The sequence below is a fragment of the Protopterus annectens genome, chromosome 8.part0 (assembly GCF_019279795.1).
Source record: "Protopterus annectens isolate FY-2018-M chromosome 8.part0, PAN1.0, whole genome shotgun sequence".
NCBI classification, from domain to species: Eukaryota; Metazoa; Chordata; order Ceratodontiformes; family Protopteridae; genus Protopterus; species Protopterus annectens.
The window spans coordinates 894,439,032-894,458,555 of record NC_056741.1 but is presented as its reverse complement, the minus strand read 5'-3'; the positions used below and the strand labels follow the sequence as shown (position 1 = coordinate 894,458,555).

The 19,524-nt window shown below is 39.6% G+C and overlaps 1 protein-coding gene across 1 annotated transcript in view; it reads right to left on the bottom strand.

Moving 5' to 3' along the window:
• The window catches only part of LOC122809141 (NXPE family member 4-like), a 559,273-nt gene that overhangs the window by 447,182 nt on the left and 92,567 nt on the right, over window positions 1–19,524 (bottom strand). Inside the window, exon 2 of the mRNA XM_044080417.1 lies at window positions 14,965–15,127. Coding sequence (XP_043936352.1) covers window positions 14,965–15,078 — 114 coding nt within the window. The 5' untranslated portion in view covers window positions 15,079–15,127. The remainder of the gene's footprint in view (window positions 1–14,964; window positions 15,128–19,524) is intronic.

The following is a 19,524-nucleotide window of genomic DNA, read 5'->3' as shown; positions in this document are numbered from 1 at the left end:
TGAGACTAGTGACACTTATGGGTCTGTAGTTGTCAGGGTCTGTAGATGGCCCATTTTTGTGCAGAAGGATGCCTGTTGCTGTTCCCCATTTGTGAGGCACAAAGCCTTTTTGGAGGCTACGGTTAAATAGGAGTCCCAGGAGGTCTGATAATTTATGTTTCAGACTATTTGGAATGCATCCTAGCATACTTTCTGGGACCACTGATGCAATTCTTGGCATTCGAGAGCACTGAGGACTTGATTTCTAGTGACTGTAGGCAGAGTTATATTTGACAGTATTTCCTGTGGGGAGGTTGATGGGGAAGAGATGGGTAAAGTTAGAACTGAATTTATCTGCCAGTAGGTTTACTTATATCTTATGGATCAATACAGGTGGCTTCATTAATAATGAGTTCTGCAAAGAATTGTGTATTGCCCTGGAAACTGCAGACATAGCTAAAGAATTCCTTGTGGTTGATCTCGGCCTGGAAAGCCAAATTTACCTCAAATTTGACTTTGGTAGACTTTGTCCTCAGAGTTGTTTTAGTCTGATAACAATGCTTTTATCCTGCTGGGTGCTATACCTACTAAATTTTGCCATGTTTTTTTAGGGTTGTAATCTCATAGCAAGAGGTTCCCCTGTTTGATTCTCAGTTGGGTGCCTTTTGTGCAGAGTCTGCATGTCCTCCCTGTGTTGACGTGGATTTCCTCCAGGTGCTCTGGTTTCCTCCCACATTCCAAAGACATGCAGGAGGTGTATTGAACACACTAAACTGGCCAAGTGTGACTGTCTAGTGAAAGAACTACCACAGCTGGCCTGACAGTGTAAACCTTGACTCTAGATGATTGTCACTGTTGAAGTGACACCCAGACGCCATGTGCAAAAATGGGAAAAAGAAGTTGTGGATGGATGGATATCTTCCTTCTGTTTTACAACCCGTTGATGCTGTGATTCAAACAGGATGGGTTGTTTTAGTTAATTCTGTACTTCTGGTAGGTACAGTTGCCTCTCTGCAGTTACTTATATGTTTCTGAATACAGATCATGGTAGTGTGAGGATTGGTAAGTTAGCCTTTTGTCCACTGTAGTGCAATCTTGGAGTAATTTGCAGGGGATGTGGGAGATGCAGCCCTGCAAAAACTGATAAATCAATATTTTTATGTTAAATACAGTGTTTAAATGGAGCCACTGTTTCTGTCAGTACTCCTCAATCTTCATTCATATGCTTTAAGTGGTGTCAGTTTCGAAATGGTAACATTTCATTCTTTTGAAATTACAGTGTTCTCATCTCATTAATGTAAATTTTGGTTATCTGTATATTTCATCTACTGAAGTAGATCTATATATATATATATATATATATATATGGGTCTCCTTCACATGACTGAAATTTCATTTGACTGAATTTCATTTGACCGAGACTATAATATCAAATTTTCAAAATACTGAAAACTCATACTGAATCTCATTAGACTGAATTGTAAGCCATAGACATGATGTGGGTTTCCTTTCTCCTGTGACTTTCTTGTGATAAAAATAATTACATGATGTGGGTTTCCTTTCTCCTGTGACTTTCTTGTGATAAAAATAATTACTGTAACTTATAGTGCTGATTGTCAGAATATCGGTAGCCATGTAGAAAGTAGCGTTGTAGTGTTTCTAAATGTGGGAAGTATCTCAAGTAATATGGCGGATGTTTTGTACGCTCAAAGCAGTAGTGGCAGGTGTAGACTACTGCAAGGTAAATTAAAGGTATATGCCCTTTTCCCCACTGTAGTCTAATCCTGGAGTTAGTATATATATAGTCGGGGGGGGGTTATAATGTCCAGTTTCAGCTAAGAGGGTACGTAAGTAGTTTTTAAGTTCTGGAAAGAGTTAGCCATTGGTGTTGTACATGTGCATGTTTGTGGTTTACAAGTTAGAATTTTGTAATTTAGCATTGTAAGGTTTCAGTATTACAAGTTTCAGTCAAGTGACATTTCAGCATTTTGAAAATTAGGTATTTTGGTCTCGGTCAAAAGAAATTTCAGTCATGTGAAGTAGACCCGTGTGTGTGTGTGTGTGTGTGTGTGTATATGTATATATATATATATATATATATATATATATATATATATATCTATATATACACACACACACACATATATATATATATATATATATATATATATAGATATATATATATATATAAACACACACACATATATATATATATATATATATATATATATACACATATATATATATATATATATATATATATATATATATATATACACACACACACACACACACACACACACACACACACACACACACACACACACCACAAACACATATGCATACATATGCACACACACCTATATACTTACATACATACATACACACTATTACTCATTTATTTTATTTTATTTTACATTTGGTTATTGGGAAAGTCCAACTGGACACAAGTCCTTTTTCAGCAGAGGCCCGGGGAGAAAAGCTCCACATATAACACAGATTAATAAAGTAGAATCACATGTACAGAAGCACAGCACTATATATTTTACATCAAATACAACTAGGATAGTAATACTTTAAACTGTACATCTACTAAAAGTAGGATGAAAAATGGTACAGAGATGAAACACCTTAAACTGTACCATCAAAATAATGTACAGTATGATATAGTATTATAATAATATAAAGTATATACCAAGTATCTATGCTTAGAAGAAGAAGCAACTGTTGAGTGGAAGAGAAGGGTAGGAGGAATGAGACATGCAAGATAAAGAGAAGTGTACTGCCTGAAAATAAGGGAAGAGTGCTTACCTGCATGACCAAGAAGGAGATGGAGTTAAGACTAGCCTGGGGAGTCACAGTTACAAGTCCAATTAGCTTGTAGGTGTGCTTTTAGAGATTTCTTAAACTGAGCTAAGGACACTGTGGCTGATATAGTAGTGTGCAAAGTGTTCTGTTTTTTAGCTATAACATTTGAGTAGAGTGAGGCTATTGCAGAGTTGCTGGCTTTAGTGACTTGGAGAGATTTATTGTTGGACCTAGTACTGGAGTAAGGATGTATTATGTTTTGTAATGCAGGGGTTTATTGGGGTAGTAAAGAATGTTATGGGTTCGTATAAGCTGGATGTAAAGGTGAAAATGGGGAAGTTCGAGCCAGTTGAGCTGTTTAAGGGCTGAGCAGTGGTATGTTTGAGGTGGGCTATTGGGGGCGAACTTTGCAGTTTTGTTATAGCAGGCAGCAAGTTTAGTTACATCCAATTTTCTAAGATTGGTGAGGACAGGAGAGGCATATAGAAGTGTAGAGATGAGATGTGTTTGTGCTATTTTAGCCTTGATGCTGTTTGTAAGGAATTGTTTATCTTTATACAGTCTCCCCAATGTTTTTTCATACTTTCTTTATGGTGAGTTAAATGTGAGTGTCAAATGTCATGTTGCAGTCTGTCTCAACTCCTAGAAGCTTAGTCTGAGTGACAGAAGAGATACTATTGTTAGAAATGATAGTAAACGTGGGTATGGAAGTAAAGGGATTAGTGGGCTGGAATATGAGAAGTTTGATTTTATTGGGGTTTAGTATTAGTTGAGAGTTGGTAATCCATTCTTCTACAGATAGGAAAGAGACCTGTGTTTGTAATTACAGTTCTTGCAGGGAAGGTGAGGAACAGACTAGGGTTGAGACATCAGTATATTGGAAGACTGAGGCAAGTAGAATAGCGGTATGGAGGTTGTTAGTGAAGATAGAGAAAAGTAAAGGACCACGGATGGAGCCTTAAGGAACATCCAGGGTGACTGGTAATAAAGGAGAGAGTTCTTGCCTCCACTGTACTACTTGCTGTCTACTTGTTAAATAACTTTGAAACCAGTTAATGGTGGGTTTGCTAAGATTCAGTTCTGAGAAGGATTTAATAAGTTTGTTATGGCTAACCATATCAAATGCCTTAGAGAGGTCAAGAAAGAAAGCAGAGACATAATTGCCATTATTTCTGTGGCTGTTTACTATATGAGTGAATGACATAAGGGCTGTTGGGTTGTTGTGATGGGGCCTGAAGCCATGCTGAGTACTTCTGAGGAAAGTTGTGGGTGTTGAGGTAATCCACGATTTGTGTATGTATAAACTTGTCCAGTATTTTGGACAGAGGTGTGAGTGCTGCTATAGGCCAATAGTTGGAGTTACCTGCTTTGTGGAGTGGAATAATGTGAGAAATTTTCCAGCTCTCAGGGACTAGATTTTTTAGATACTGAACTGTTGATAAGAATGGATACAGGATATGCAATAGCATCAGCAGTTATTTTCAAAAATAATCAGCTGGCAGTTCATCAGTAGCCAAGGTGGTAGGTTTTGGTTTCTTAATTGTATCAATAGAGACAGGATCAAAAGTAAAGCCATTGTTTTTAATATGGTAATTGGGTGGTTGGTTGGAGGATGAATAGCTTTAGGAGTAGCTAGTGCAAGAATGGATTCAGTGAAGAAGTTGTTGAAATGGGTAGCAACACTGAGTGAGGTATCATTTATGGTTGGAGGAGGAGTACCTGATTTTCCAGGAAGTAAAATGTTGTTAGTGGCTGTCCACAATTTTATGGGGTTACTTTGATATTTAGTTTATATACTGTGGTAGTAGCTAATCTTGCCTATTTTGACACATTTCTCTGACTTGTTAGAGTTCAAGATATGCCTGCTTGTCTGTATGGAATCCAGTTTTATACCGGGGGACCCAGGCTTTATCTCTGGATTTCAGCAAAGATCTAGTCTCTTTGCTCATCCAGACAGCGTAGTTGGATAAGACTCTGATAGTTCTGGGAGGTGGCTGGGAGTTTATCTAAGAAGGTAGATTAGAAGTACTGAATATATATTGACACACACACACATTTGAACTCCTATTGGTTTTGACCTTTCGCATCTTTGGGAAGGCTATTCTAAATGACAACCACCTTTATGGAGAAATAATTATCCTAATGTCTGTTATTCTTTTCAGAGCCATCAACCCAGAATATTCAAAATAAATCTATTTTTCACATGCATCATTTTTACTTTAGTATTAACAATTCATCTAATTTCTAAGAAAAAAAATCCAGCATCATATACCTTTGTCTTCTTTTGTGAAAAATATAAATACAAATCTCTGTTTTTGCCCCTCTTTATGGAGTCAGTTTGGTGGGTGGTAGTGGTACTCTCTAGAGCACCATGACAGTGGGACACATTGCAGAGCTAAACTGTTTAAACACAAAAAATGGTTGTAGGCTGAAACTTTGACACTCTTCCTTTTAATGATAATTTAATAATGGGTTCATTATATATATATATATATATATATATATATATATATATATATATATATATATATATATATATATATATATATATATATATATATATATATATATATATATATATATATATATATGTATATATATATATATATATATATATATATATATATAATTTTTCTTATTTACCTCAACATCGTTGCTCAAGAGTTCTGTAAATAGCTGGAAATAATGTGGAAGGTTTTTAATTGTTAATATTTTAATATTGCTCTAATTCTCCTAAAAATTTAATAGAAAACATGTTTTGCATCATCATGCACTTTCTGAATATGTGTGACACTCTACTGTTTACCATTATTGACTTGTCTGAAATCCTCATTGATCTACGAGAAAATAAAAAAAAATGGTACAAAAAACTTTGAGGCAAAGTCAGAGACATTTCCAAAATCAGGGGATGGCTGAGGAGCATGGTCCCAGCATCTCTGTCAAATTCTTTGCTCAAGAATTGTAGATGTAGTAAAATATAATGGGAAATAAAATCTGGGTTAATTTTTAATATTATTCCATTTCATAAGAAAAATAAAGAGCAATAGGTTTTGCATCCTCACGTCTTTTCTGAACCATAAGAAAAACAAACTTCTAATATTAATCTGGCACTACTGACTTAGTGATTTACCATATAGGCATGCGACACTTAACACAGTAAATTGTCACCTACATGTTAAAACTACAGATGACAACAGTTATGCTGACTGTCTGCTCTGTGCTCAGATTACAATGCTTTAACCATGTTATAAAGCTTCGTCAGCTTTCTGCTGCACCCGAGTCTGTTTAATAATACCTGCATGTATGCTCAACTGTTGATTATACAGCTACTGAGGACAACTCGTGCCTGCACAGTGCTGGAACTTAGCCAGGGACATCTGTATGGCTAATGAACCTTTTCACTTTGTCTAGCCATGACTGAAGGGACCCAGTAGACTCCTTGCATTTTTCTACTGGTTAGCTTTTCAGTGTATTCCTAATGCTTAATTGCTGCTGCTACCATCGCTGGATCACTCTCACTCTCCACACACACACACACACACACACACACACACACACACTTTTACTCTCGTTCATGCATGCATGCATAGACACACACACACACAATCAGAAACAAACACAAATACACACATGCACACACTTTTTTTTTATTTTTCTTTTTCTTTTACACTCACTAAACAGCAAAAGTGCAGCTTAGAGTGTAAAATAACGTCTTAATTAATTGATCTCATTCACACTCTCATGCACACATACACTTGCACACAACAGTTCTATTAGTTCAATTTTTTCTTCTTATTTTGTTATTTTACACTAAAAAATGTTGCAAATGTAAAACTAATGGTGGCAGTTAGCTTTCATTCAGTAGGAGCTCCACAGCTCTACTGCAATGTAATCTCCATTTTTTATGGGGATCGTTGCTATGGCAGCAAAACATAAGACTTGCTTTATCGGTGATAGGAATGCAAATTGAGGGTTTCATTCATAATGGGAAGTAAAAAGAGACTGGGGAATGGGAAATGTACAAAATAATTTAAATAAAACGACACTGTGGGCAGGAATTATGTGACATTATTAAGGTGGGCATTACTTTGGTCGCCTGGAATACATACCCGAATTTAAAACTCTGCGATTGTCCCTTTAAAAGCCATGCTGAACTTGTGGCTTAAACAGGAAATGTAAAAATACACTGTACCACCAAAAGTGGTACAGTTGAGAGGCATCACTAACAGAGGAGCTTAAGCTCCCCTATCTCTCCCGGTAAATCTGCCACTGGACTCTCCATTGGGGAGTGTGATATCAGATCCTGACTCTGATGGCAAGAGTGCTTCCCCCAATCTCCTCCCAAATACACCACCACTGATGAAATTTTAGGATGTGTGGTTTAAGGGATCTTGGTCCACTGCCCCCCCCCAAAAAAAAAGATGAGGAGGTTCTTTTTGAGGCCTATGTCACAGCTCATCTACTTCTTGGGTGGTTCCTCCAACAGGCAAGTTAATCAGTCTGGATGTAAGGAGGCCATTGCAGCAGCCAGACATATTTGAAGTAGTGTTGTGGAAATCTGATAAGATACTCAGACCTCCCAAGGACAGACTGCACTGGGCAAAGTCTCCTATGGTGGACTCTATTATCACGGCAGCAAGAACACAGACAGAGTGATGATACAGGTTCTGTTTATCCCCCTAACAAGGAGTCTAACATGATGGATATATCAGTGAAGTGGGCATACACTTTTGCTTTTAGGGCTCTGGGTCATAGGGGCCCTACTGTTGGGATGGCCATCATGCAGGACAAATGGTCAAAATAATTGTATCCTGGAGTTACTACAATCCTTTTTCGTAACATCCTCAAAAATCAAAGCCACCACTGCTGGATATTTCACTTAATCAGGCACAGACAGCAGAGAAAGGGATCATGTCATTTCTCCATAAATGAGCCATCCAGGTGATCTCACCAGACCAGACCAGAGAGGGTTAAAGTTTTATTCAAGATTTTTTTTTGGTTCTAAAGAAAAACATGATCTTAAGCCTATATTGGACCCAAGCCACATAAACAAATACGTCAAAAAGACCAGTTCAAGATGGTCACAGTGCAGTCAATTCTGCACTACAACTGGATGTGCTCAGTCGACCTCTAGGATGCTTATCTTCACATAAAGATTGTAAAGTATCCCAGAAGTTCTTTCACTTCTGTCTGGGAGCCAGCCATTAACAATTCAGAGCCCTGCCCATCAGTCTCCCCACAGTCCTCTGGGTGTTCAAGTGCATGGCTGTCATACTAGCCCTCTTATGTCTCCAGGGATTCAGAGTTTTCCCATACCTGAATGACTGGCTCCTAGCTGTTCCCATGATGGAATCTCTCATCAAAGTCAGACACTATCTGCTCATGATGCATCTATCCTTGGGGAATCTTCATGAACTACCAGAAATCAAATCTTCAGCCAACACAGATGATCCTTTTCATAGGCTGTTACCAAAAAATCCACGAAAATAAACCAAAGAACAAAAAGCATGAATGCGAACTAGGTAGCAGGACAATACAAATTTATTCATAGGCTGTTAGTTGAACACCAGTCAGGATTCAGATATTGAAGCTGGCTAACTTTCCAACAAACACATTAGTCCTCTCACTTCTCAGGCAAATGGCATTGTTGGTACAGTCTACACTTACCATTTGAAAATTCTGCAATGGCTCCTGCAAATGCAATGATCTCAGCTCATACATCCACATTCCAAACCAATTTTAATAACCAATACCTGAAGTCAACACTTCCATTGGTGGCTAGACACCCATTTTAACCAATCCAGTAGACAGCTTGTTGTTCAGCTTCTGGAATTAGTAGTAGCCATGGACACATTTTTGCAGGAATGGGGGTGGGCATTATAATGGAAGGATGGCCCAAGGTTTATGAAAACTCAGTGAGGCCAATGTTCACATTAATGACCTATGTGCGTGGTTCTCCTAATATTACAGAACTTCAGGACTGCCTTCCTCTGGGAGCGGGTTCTAGCCAAATGGACAGTAAGATAGTAGCTTGGTACAGCAAGAAACTGGAAGGAATCAGACCATGCCCCTTACATCAGGAAGCAATAAGGACTCGGCAATGGGTGATGGCCATGCACTCTTTCTACACAGCTACATACATTCTGGGAGCTCTCATTTGCCTTGTGGACCTGTATTGGGAGGCTCAGCACCTCAATCCAGTGGTAGTGAAACAGATTTTCAGTTCAAATGCAGCAGATATTTTGCCATGATCTCAATACAGGGACAGCTAACAAAGCACTGACCTTCTGATTTTCTATATGCCTTCCAAACTCTTGCCTCCGATTTACAGGTTTTTGCAGAAAGAAATCAAGTGGAAGGCTTCTGTTATCCTCATAGCCTCCTTCAGGTCCAGGCAAACCATTTTCTTCAGTCATCTCAGAGGAACTTCTCTGGATATTAGAAATGGTGCAGGCTCTCCTTTTACATCCCTATAAGAAGCCTCACCTGGAACTCCCCAACCTCAACTGCTTGTTTTTTCTAGTTCCAATGATGTCCAAAAGAAGCATCCCTATCTTCTGAGGTGATACCGAGTTATAATGCTTCTCAGAAAGAGTCTACCCATAAACTATTGTGGAAAATGAAAATGTTTTATCTGGGCATCCTCTCAAGGCAATGACCCCTTTTCATCTCCTATTCCAGACAGCTTCCAGTTCCTAACACAGCCACACACACACACACACACACACACACACACACACACACACACAACTCAGACTTTAGTTTTTCTACCATTAAAGTGCAGCTATCAAGTATTTCTAATATTCCTGCAAGACCACAAGACCGATCACTAACGTAGCATAAGCTTTGTAAAGCCTTTTATACTCAGGCCTCCAGTTAGAGGACAGATTCTCCCATGGGATTTAAATTTAATTATGGAGGTAGTGACAAAACCCCCATTTGATCTAGCTTCCACAACTTCCTTGCATGGAAAACATTACTTCTGGTAGCGATCAATTCTGCTAGAAGGGTTACCAAGCTTCAAGAACTTTTTTCTTCTGCACCCTAATTGTTTTTTTCATAAAGACAGAATGCCTCTCCATGCAAATCTGTCCTTTCTCCCTAAAGTGACTTCTGAAATGGCCATGGTGCAACCCATTCACTTGCCAGTGTTTTTTCCCAGTCATTCTAACAAAGAAGAGTATATTCTCCATTCCCTGGATGTGCATAGGCACTTATAATTTTACCTTTAAAGAACCAGAATCTTCAGGAAGAACTTGTAACATTTTGTATCCTTTGCAAATAAACTACGTAGAAAAGCTTCCAAAGCTACACTTTCCATATTGTTCATTAATTATATACAACCTGCTATTGCCAGATAAACCCAAAGCTCATTCAACCCAGGCAGTTGCAACTTCTACTGCTTTCTTCACGTTTTCATCAATAAATAAAATATGTGTAGTTGCCTCCTGGTCATCCTTGCACATATTCATTAAACACTACACACCAGATTCAATTTCTAGGGCTAGAGTGTCATTTGGAGCTTTTATCTTCAAGCATCCCTTATGATGCCACCATAGAACTCAAGTAGCTTGGGATTCTGATCCACAAGTTGGATAGGCCAGACTGAATGACTACCATACAAAAGTTATGTACTTGCCCCCATAATGCTAGATACTTTCATTCAGTCATTTCTGCCTGATATGAAAACCCACCCTTCCCTCTACCTTCCTTGTTTCTCTTCTATGCATAGGTCCTGAGGGATGTTAGACCTTCTATTTTACACACACACACACACACACACACACACACACACACACACACACATATATATATATATATATATATATATATATATATATATATATATATATATAGTGTGTGTATAATTTGTATGTGTGTGCATATGTGTACTTCTCTGTATATTTGTTGGTGGTGTGTCAAACTCAGTCTGAGGTAATCCTTGACCCTAATGGCTTATGGGAAGAAAATTCTTAAACAGGCTCAAGAATGAAGCACAAATGATATAGAACTGGATCTGACAACTGGCTCAAGGACCCACAAGTCATATCAGAAGGACATGAATGAAAGGCTCTAGTGTTATGGTAAGCACATATGTTCCAAAAATAACACATTGTCATAAATATCTGAGATTTTGTATAAATTCTAATAGCTCTGTAGTTAGGAGTGCATTTTTGACCCAGGTGATCCCTGTAATATGGACAGGTTATCAGTTTCCGTTAGAAGCATAAAATCTGCTTACTTGTAATCATAATTCAATTTCTAGGTTGTTGTGCATGGATATAACCCTGTTTTCATGGAGCCAGAGTTTGTTTACAGTCCTCGGCCTGAACTTTGTGATCTGAAACTATGAGACATATCTGTCATAAGTGGGACATGTTAAGTTATGCAATGACATCATGTTTGCAACAAGGTAAAATAATGTGGAAGTTACTCTAATTAGTTTGTTACACCAAGACATGAATACAAGCAGGTGAACACATTAATTAGTGGTTTAAAGTTATTTTATTCTCTGTTATGTACCAAATTAAAAGTAGATATAGATGTATTTATCTGTAGTGTCTGCAGTGTCAAAATTACTGGTCCAAATTGATGGAAAAAAATTAACAGGCTTGTTAAGCACCTACCACCACAAAAGGTGCTTAACAATTACTATGTGGCCCCTTAGAGCTGTTAAGCATTAGTCTTGTTCTTAAAAGTGATCAGCAGCCATAGGAGAAGAGTGACTGGAAAGCATTAAAACAACAGACTCTTCTTGGGTGGCCACTCTTCCTGTGGCAGTGGCTGGTATGTTACAACTTTCAAAGCTGTAAAACACTTATCACTACAACATTGTTTTCCCTTTTTTTTCACAAATCTTAAATACAACACCCTGGCTATGCTCTAGTCCATGATCTGGCTATGACCCACTCATATTCCTCTATATTTTTATTTTATTTATTTACTACTTGTTTTCTGGACTGTGGTGGTGGTGCTGCGGTAGCGTTGTCGCCTCATAGCAAGACGTTGTCCCATTGATTCTCAGCTAGAGCGTCTTCTGTGTGGAGGCATACATGAATGGGGCGTGCCTTTGTCGAAGGTTGTGCATCAGGGCTGGTAACCCGGTACGTAAAAATCCACTACCAATCATTAGTGGACCGGAAATCCGCTGTAGCGACCCCTAACCGGGAAAAGACACAAAAACTACTTGTTTTCTGGGAATAGAGCACTGATCCATGTGAACTAATTTCAAACTCAGCATGGATAAAAACAAAGGAAAATTAAAAAAAAAAATATATATATATATATATATATATATATATATATATATATATATATATATATATATATATATATATATATATATATATATATATATATATATACACACACACACACACACACACACACACATATATATATATATATATATATATACATACATACATACACAGTACAGCCATCAAACCAAACTGAAACAGTGCTTAAAGATATACTATGTAAATAAAAAATTTAAACAGTTCACAGAGTGACAAGGATGCAAAGTATAAAAAAGGCATAGCATTAAGTAATATACTTAGATGAAATTACTTTTCTGGGTGGGCTTATTTGTAAGGATGACACTCAGCTGGTTTCAGAACTTGACAGAAAACTGATAGCTGCTCATAACAGGTTGTAAAATAATAACCATCCACAGAACCTATTACAAAAATATTCCCAACCAGTTTTGAGAAATATTTCATAAGAAAGTGATAGCAGGATAGAAATGTAGCAAATGAAACTTAAAGGAGGGTTCAAGAAGTTCATTGAGTTATTCTTTGTAGTTAGCATGGACTATGAACTGTTAATCATCTGCTTTCTGTAGTCCAAAATCGGATTCCTTCATCCGATCGCTTGCTGTGTGGCCCTGAGCAAGTTAGTTAACAAAAGACAGTACTCTGAGAAAACTGGGAAATTGTACTGATCTCCTAAATGATCTTCTGGACTGCAAGCTTAGGAAGACTTGCATTTGTTTGGGAGTTGACATAATGATAAGATATTTATATTACAGACACAAAGTACAGGGTTTGATTCTCCCATTGAAGGGAAACTGTGCTACACTCGTACATGATCTCCCAGACTGCATGCTTAGTAAGAGTTATGTTAGTTTGGGAGTTGGCATAATGGTTTAAATATTTATCTTACAGACACAAGGTACAGTGTTTGATCCTCACCTTTGACAGAAATTATGCTAGGCTCCTAAATGGTCTCCTGGACTGCATGCTTAGTAAGAAGCTATGAAATTAATGTGGTCTCTGTCAACCCCCTTGGTATGACAACAGGAGAACTCTGTGGGGAAAAAAACTTATGCTAACCCCTTCCACGAAATAATACAAATAAAAAAAAAATAAAATAAAAAAGTCAAAAGGTAATAGTTTTTATTACTTAATTTTGAAGACTATTACTAGGTTAACTAGTAGGTCACTTTTTATGTAAAAGATTGTTTCTAATCTGATAATAAATTAACTCACAACATTACTTGCAATGTTTTTACAAGGTGCAAAAACACTTTTGAATGCTAAAGTTATAGCATTAATGTAACAAATGACTTCAGACTTTTTGACAGAGGCTACATGCATTACTTTCAGAACATGGTGGCTGTAACTTTAGCTGTGTACCTTTTGCAATTACTGCTACTCTGCTTTTTATCTTTGTGAAATATAATCAAAATGTCATATCAAAGTACTGGAATATTTAAAAGGTATAAAGCAAGGAAATGAATTAAGTACTTTATACTATGTTGCAGGAAGTAGAAATGAGATAACATTGCAAATTTGACAGTTCAGAGGGCTGACAACTCAATAATAATTTTTTCCTAAAGCCTTTTTAAAGGGCTAGAAATGTAAGCTCAGAACACATTTACAAAAATGTTTAAATGACTGAAATGAATTTTTTTGATATTTCTGTGTAGAGTACAATGTTACTAGTAGAGTTTCTAATAATGATCCTGTGGTTTGTTTAAACAGAATTGTGACTTAATTATTTTTAAAATGTATTTGGACATAAAGACACTATTGTTAGCTAAAAGCTCTCTGGTATTTCTTTTCTCATTTTTTTAAATAAACACCTATTTTTCCCAAATGTGTGGTTATTTCCTGTCTTTCTGTCATCTATCATTACCAGTTGTCATTTTCCTTTGAAGAATTTAAAGTAAAACCTAAAAAAGATCTTAGGCAAGGAAGTTGTCTGCAGATAAACAGAGTCAAGACTAGGAAGAAAGATTAAACGGCATTATCCACAATAAGATGAATCTTATATTGAACTTAACTATGTGAAATACCAGCAATGTCAAGGACAACTAGTCTGAGAGCTAATATTTTATAATGTGCTGATAATGGCAAATGTTAAATTTACAGCAAAATGAGCATGCACATTGTGACAAATTGCGAGTGAAAACATCTGGCAGCCAGATTCAATGCTTAAAGATGACCAGACCACACTAAGAGCTCTGTAATGCACCTATAAGGTTTAGCGTAGAAATCATTCCCCGAGGGACAAGCATCAAGTCACAAACACGTTTATAATCACATGTGCCTTAGGGACAGTTTGACATTACCAATCAACCATCAACATTCCCTTTGGAATGTAGGAAGAATCCAGACAGGTCGGCAATGACCCACACAAATCTGGTGAAAACATAAATTGCACCAAAGGTTCAAGCACCGTTAGAAACGATCACTAACCGCCACAACTGAGTACTGTCCACATATTAAAAACTGGAGAAAGTTTAATAGTTCAGAAACTTATGTCTTGAAATGTATAGTATTTGAGATAAGTTAAATGACCCAATGATGCAGAAGATGACTGCAGTTGGGAAAATAATTTATTTTCATGCCACCAACTATAAACTTACAGGCAGATTTTGGTCTATGCAACAGAAATGTCTGATTATTTAGAAGAAACAAGAGTACCTTCTTAAAATAAGGATCAGCAATGGTGAGTGCTTTTTCTATTCTTGTGAGGTTGTATTTACATTTCAAGGAAATGATGTATTCTTGTGTATTTAATGTTCACTATGATAAGTTAGATGAAATCAATTATGTTTAAATTTCTACAACTTTGTATTCAAAATCATGCTTGTTTTATTTCATCTCTGTCCTCTCCCTCCCCTAGGTATTTGCCTTGCCAACTGATCTTGTAAAAGTTATTTATACTTACTGTACACTGGCTGTTCCAATAGAGGCAAGTAATTCCAATCATGATGAAGGAACATGTTGTTGCCACTAATACTAAAAGGAAAATGTGACCCATCCTCACAGTTTTACTTTCCATGGCTCAACAGTCAGACAGGTAGGTAAGTCCAGGAGCTAGCCAAAGGTACCTAAAATACAATAAACAAAGTGATTTACTGAGAAATTTGTATAAACACAAATACTAACTTAAGTAATAAACATGCAAGCAGAAAAAAATGTAATTTTGTGAGATATTGCATGTCAAGTGACTTGGCTGTTTGATACCAGCAAAGTGGGAAGCAAACACTGACTTCAGAGTTCTACAGATTGTTAATAAGTTCAGAATGTATGGCATGTCAAACTAAGTGATAGGAGACATAATGGAAAGAAAATATAGTTTAACATGCATGCACTTATTTATTCAGGGGAAATAAATAAGTTATGTACTCAAAGTTCCATCTGAGTAGGTAAACTTCATTTGTCAGCAACCTATGGGTATCGGATCCATATCAGATCCGAGCCGGCAGCTTCAAACAGCTAAGATCCAAGCTCCAAGCTCCTTCCCTTTACCCATAATCCCCTGCTATCCCTTCCTGACCTCAGATCGAGTTTGCTTATAAGCATAAACTTATAGAACACCAAAGAACCACCACCAAACTCCAAACTAAAGACAATCCATCATGACAAGCAGGATTCCTTTGAGTATCCCTATGGATCAGGGGGTCGGAGGAGGGGGTTGGTTGCTGACAAATGAAGTTTACCTACTCAGATGGAATGTTATGGTGAGTACATAACTTCTTAATCTAAAGTAGTTAACTTCATTTGTGCATCAACCTATGGGACAGAGTCCCCAGCTACCCAATTCTTGGGAGGTCCTCATGGAAGGATGTTTCGGAGCACTGCAGAGCTGAAGGATGCTCGCCCTCTAGAGACAATATCCAATTTGTAATGGTTTATGAATGTATTAGGTGAAGCCAAAGTGGCTGCTGAACAAATGTCATCCAACGACACCCTAGATCGAAAAGCAGCAGAGGTAGAGAATGATCGAGTAGAATGAGCATAGACATCTTGATATGCAGACTGGCCTGAAGTCTCATAAGCCAAAAGGATACATTGTGAAATCCATCTCGACAAGGTGACTTTTGATACAGGTTTCCCCAAAGTGGGTTTAGCAAAGGATACAAAAAGCTGGTCTGATTTCCTGTGATCAGCTGTCCTGTGCAAATAAAACCTCAGTTGCCTATGTACGTCTAGCGAGTGTAGCTTGTATTCACCTTTATTCTAGTAATTCGGAAAGAATACTGGTAAATTAATAGATTGATTGATATTAGACTCCGAAGCAATTTTGGGCAAAAAGGAGGGATTGGTCCTGAGTGAAACTCTATCTTTGTGAAATATTAAATAAGGTGGCTTGGCACAAAGGGCTTGAAGTTCTAAAACCCTTCTGGCTGAAGTGATGGTAACAAGAAAAACTGTCTTCCAAGATAAATATTTCAGATCCACTGAAAATGCAGGCTCAAAGGGAAGAGTTGTCAGAGACTGAAGAACAAGGGTTAAGTCCCAAAGAGGGACTGCATGCTTAACTGGAGGCCTCAAAAGGAAAGTGCACTTTAGGAAGGTCTTACATAATTTAGACGAAGTCAAAGGATGGAGATCACTCCCAACATGATAGTGAGAGATTGCAGCCAGCTGGACCTTGACCGTAGAAGAACTAGCACCTTGGTCAAATAAGCCTGATAGAAAGTCTAACACTGCTGGCAGCGGAGCTGTAAAGGGATCTAAGTTTTGATGCTCCGCCCAAATAGAAAAATGCTTCCATTTGCTATTATAAATCCTTCTCATAGACGGCTTGTGAATGGCTATTAGTATAGCCTTGACAAGAGACGAGATACCGGGAGTCCTAGCTATCAGTGGAACTGGATCAACCAAGCTGTCAGCTTGAGGTTGTCCAGGTTCGGAATTGACAGGCCTGATGGGTGAGAGATCAGATCCGGGATGGGATCTAGAATCCATGGGGGATTCACTAGATGAGACCATAGAAATGGGAATCAAGGTTGACGAGGCCAGAATGGGGCAATGAGGATTATTCTGCTCCCCAACCATCAGGCTTTCTGTAAGAACTTTAGCATCAGTGGAAGAGGAGGGTAAGCATAAAGTAGACTGGGTGACCAAACATGCACCAGAGCGTCTCTGGGGGATTCCCCGGAAGGGGGAATTAGAGCGAAGTAATCGCTGCACTTTGCGTTGGAAGGTGAGGCGAAAAGGTCGTAGCGAGGTTAACCCCATTTGGAGAAGATTAACTTTGCTACTCTGGGGTTCAGAGACCACTCATATGGTGAGAGCATGGTTTGACTCAGCCTGTCTGCCAAGATGTTGGACCGGCCCGGAATGTGCATCGCTATGAGAAAGCGGTTGTTGGATATCGCCCATTCCCACACTCTCATGGCCTCCCGACAAAGTGGATAGGACCTGGTTCCCCCTTGTTTGTTGATATACCAGACAACCGACATATTGTCGGTTTGAATCACAATTATCCCCAAGGGAAGAAGGCTGTGAAGTGCTTGCAACGCCAAAAGCACCGCTCTCATCTCTAGGACATTGATATGCAAAAGGGTCTCCAAATGGGTTCACGTGCCTTGGACAGTCCTGCCCATGCAATGCCCCCCCACCCCAGGCGAGAAGCGTCCGTGGTCACCGTGGCTAAGGGAGGGGACATAGAGAAGGGGCGCCCTTTCTGGAGGTCCGGGGACTGGAGCCACCATAAGAGGGCTTTCCTGCAAACCCTGCTGAGGGGAATGGGGAAGCTCATGGGATGCCGCAGGAGGGACCATTGGACTTGCAAGGTCCATTGAAGAATTCTCATATTCAAGCACACCACAGAGCCTAACGCCCTCAGGACCAATTCCGCAAAGGGAGCTGGGGATTTAAGAAGGGCCAATATGTGGAGTTTTAGAGTTCAAAGCCAGTCTGGAGTCAAGAAAGAACTTCGGGTCCAGAGAATCTTTCTCTGATCGGTCCACGCAGCAACCCTGAGGGGTTACCCGACTGCTCCACTCTGGAGGCAGTCGGGGGGCATCAAAATGTCCCATCAAAATGTGGTAGTACACATCCTTGAGGTCTATGGAGCACATCCAGTCATTCTCCTGTAGAAGTGGGAGAATGGAATGGAGAGTGACCATCCGGAACTTTTCTTTGGCTACTGACAGGTTTAGGAAGGACAGGTCGAGGATTGGTCTTAAGTCCCCCGTCTTTTTTGGCACCAAGAAGAACCTGGAGTAAAAGCCTGATCCGGACTGCCCTGGGGGGACGTGCTGGATTGCTTTTTTTTTCTAGCAGCTGGAGGATTTCCTCGGCTTCCGCCTCCCTTTGATTGGGTGGGGCATCGGGGAGGTTCCAGGAACTGGAAGGGGGATAGAGAAAAGGTATCTCGTAGCCTCTGGATATGATCTGAAGCACCCAGCGATCTGTTGTAATGGACTCCCAAGTTGCCAAGTGCCTTGAGAAATGCCCCCCGACTGCCTCCAGAGTGGAGCAGTCGGGTAACCCCTCAGGGTTGCTGCGTGGGCTGATCAGAGAAAGATTCTCTGGACCCGAAGTTCTTTGGACCCCTTCTGCCTCTAGGGCAGCGCCCACTCTGTCCTCCTCTGCCTCTGAAGGACGAGGGGTCCGGAGTGAAATGGGATTGTTGAGACTTCTGGAACCACATCTTCTTCTGTCCCTTTTGGTTCCTTGAGAAGGACCTCTGGGGAGCAGAGAAGCGGACTCTGACGGCAGACAACATCTTCCCGTCTTTCTCACTCTGGACCAATGTGTCGCGTACGGTCTTGCCAAAAACGGCAGAACCATCAAACGGGGCATTTGTGAATGACACCTTGAAGGGTTCCACAAAATAACAGTGACGGAGCCACGCCTGTCGTCGTAGGATGACACCCGCTCCGCTGGCTCTAGCAGCTCCTTCTGTGGCATGGGATAGTAACCACATAGAGGTATTAGAGATAGATTTGAGAGTGACCATTCGGGTTGAGAACACTTTCTTATCCTCCACCGACATGGACTCTGGGGGCAACCCAGTGTATTCTTTAATGAGATCCCGCTGGAGTCGTATCACGTGTGCCATATAATTCAGTGACCTCACAGAGAAGGTGGCTGAAGCGAACACCTGCTTCCCCAGACGGTCCATCATCTGAGACTCCTTGTCTGGAGGATGGACTGAGGAACTCTCCTGGACCAGTTCCCTTTTGGTGGCGGCCGCCACCAACATGGCATCTACCGGGGCTCCCTTGCTCCAACATGACTTATCCGAAGGGGGGCTGAGGATTTTGTTAGGCCTCTTTGGGATGGGCTCCACAGTGTCCGGTTCCTTCCACGCCCTGGTAATGATCAGATCTACCAGGGTGTCGGCGGGAGGGGACACCCAAGAGGTAGATGGGCCTGCATCAAACACCTCCAGAAACACATTCTCGTCAGAGAAAGGTTTTGGGGCTGACCACCGCCCTCTGATCCGAAGCATTTCCATGATGTCTCCGAAGGAGACGTCTTCGGGGGG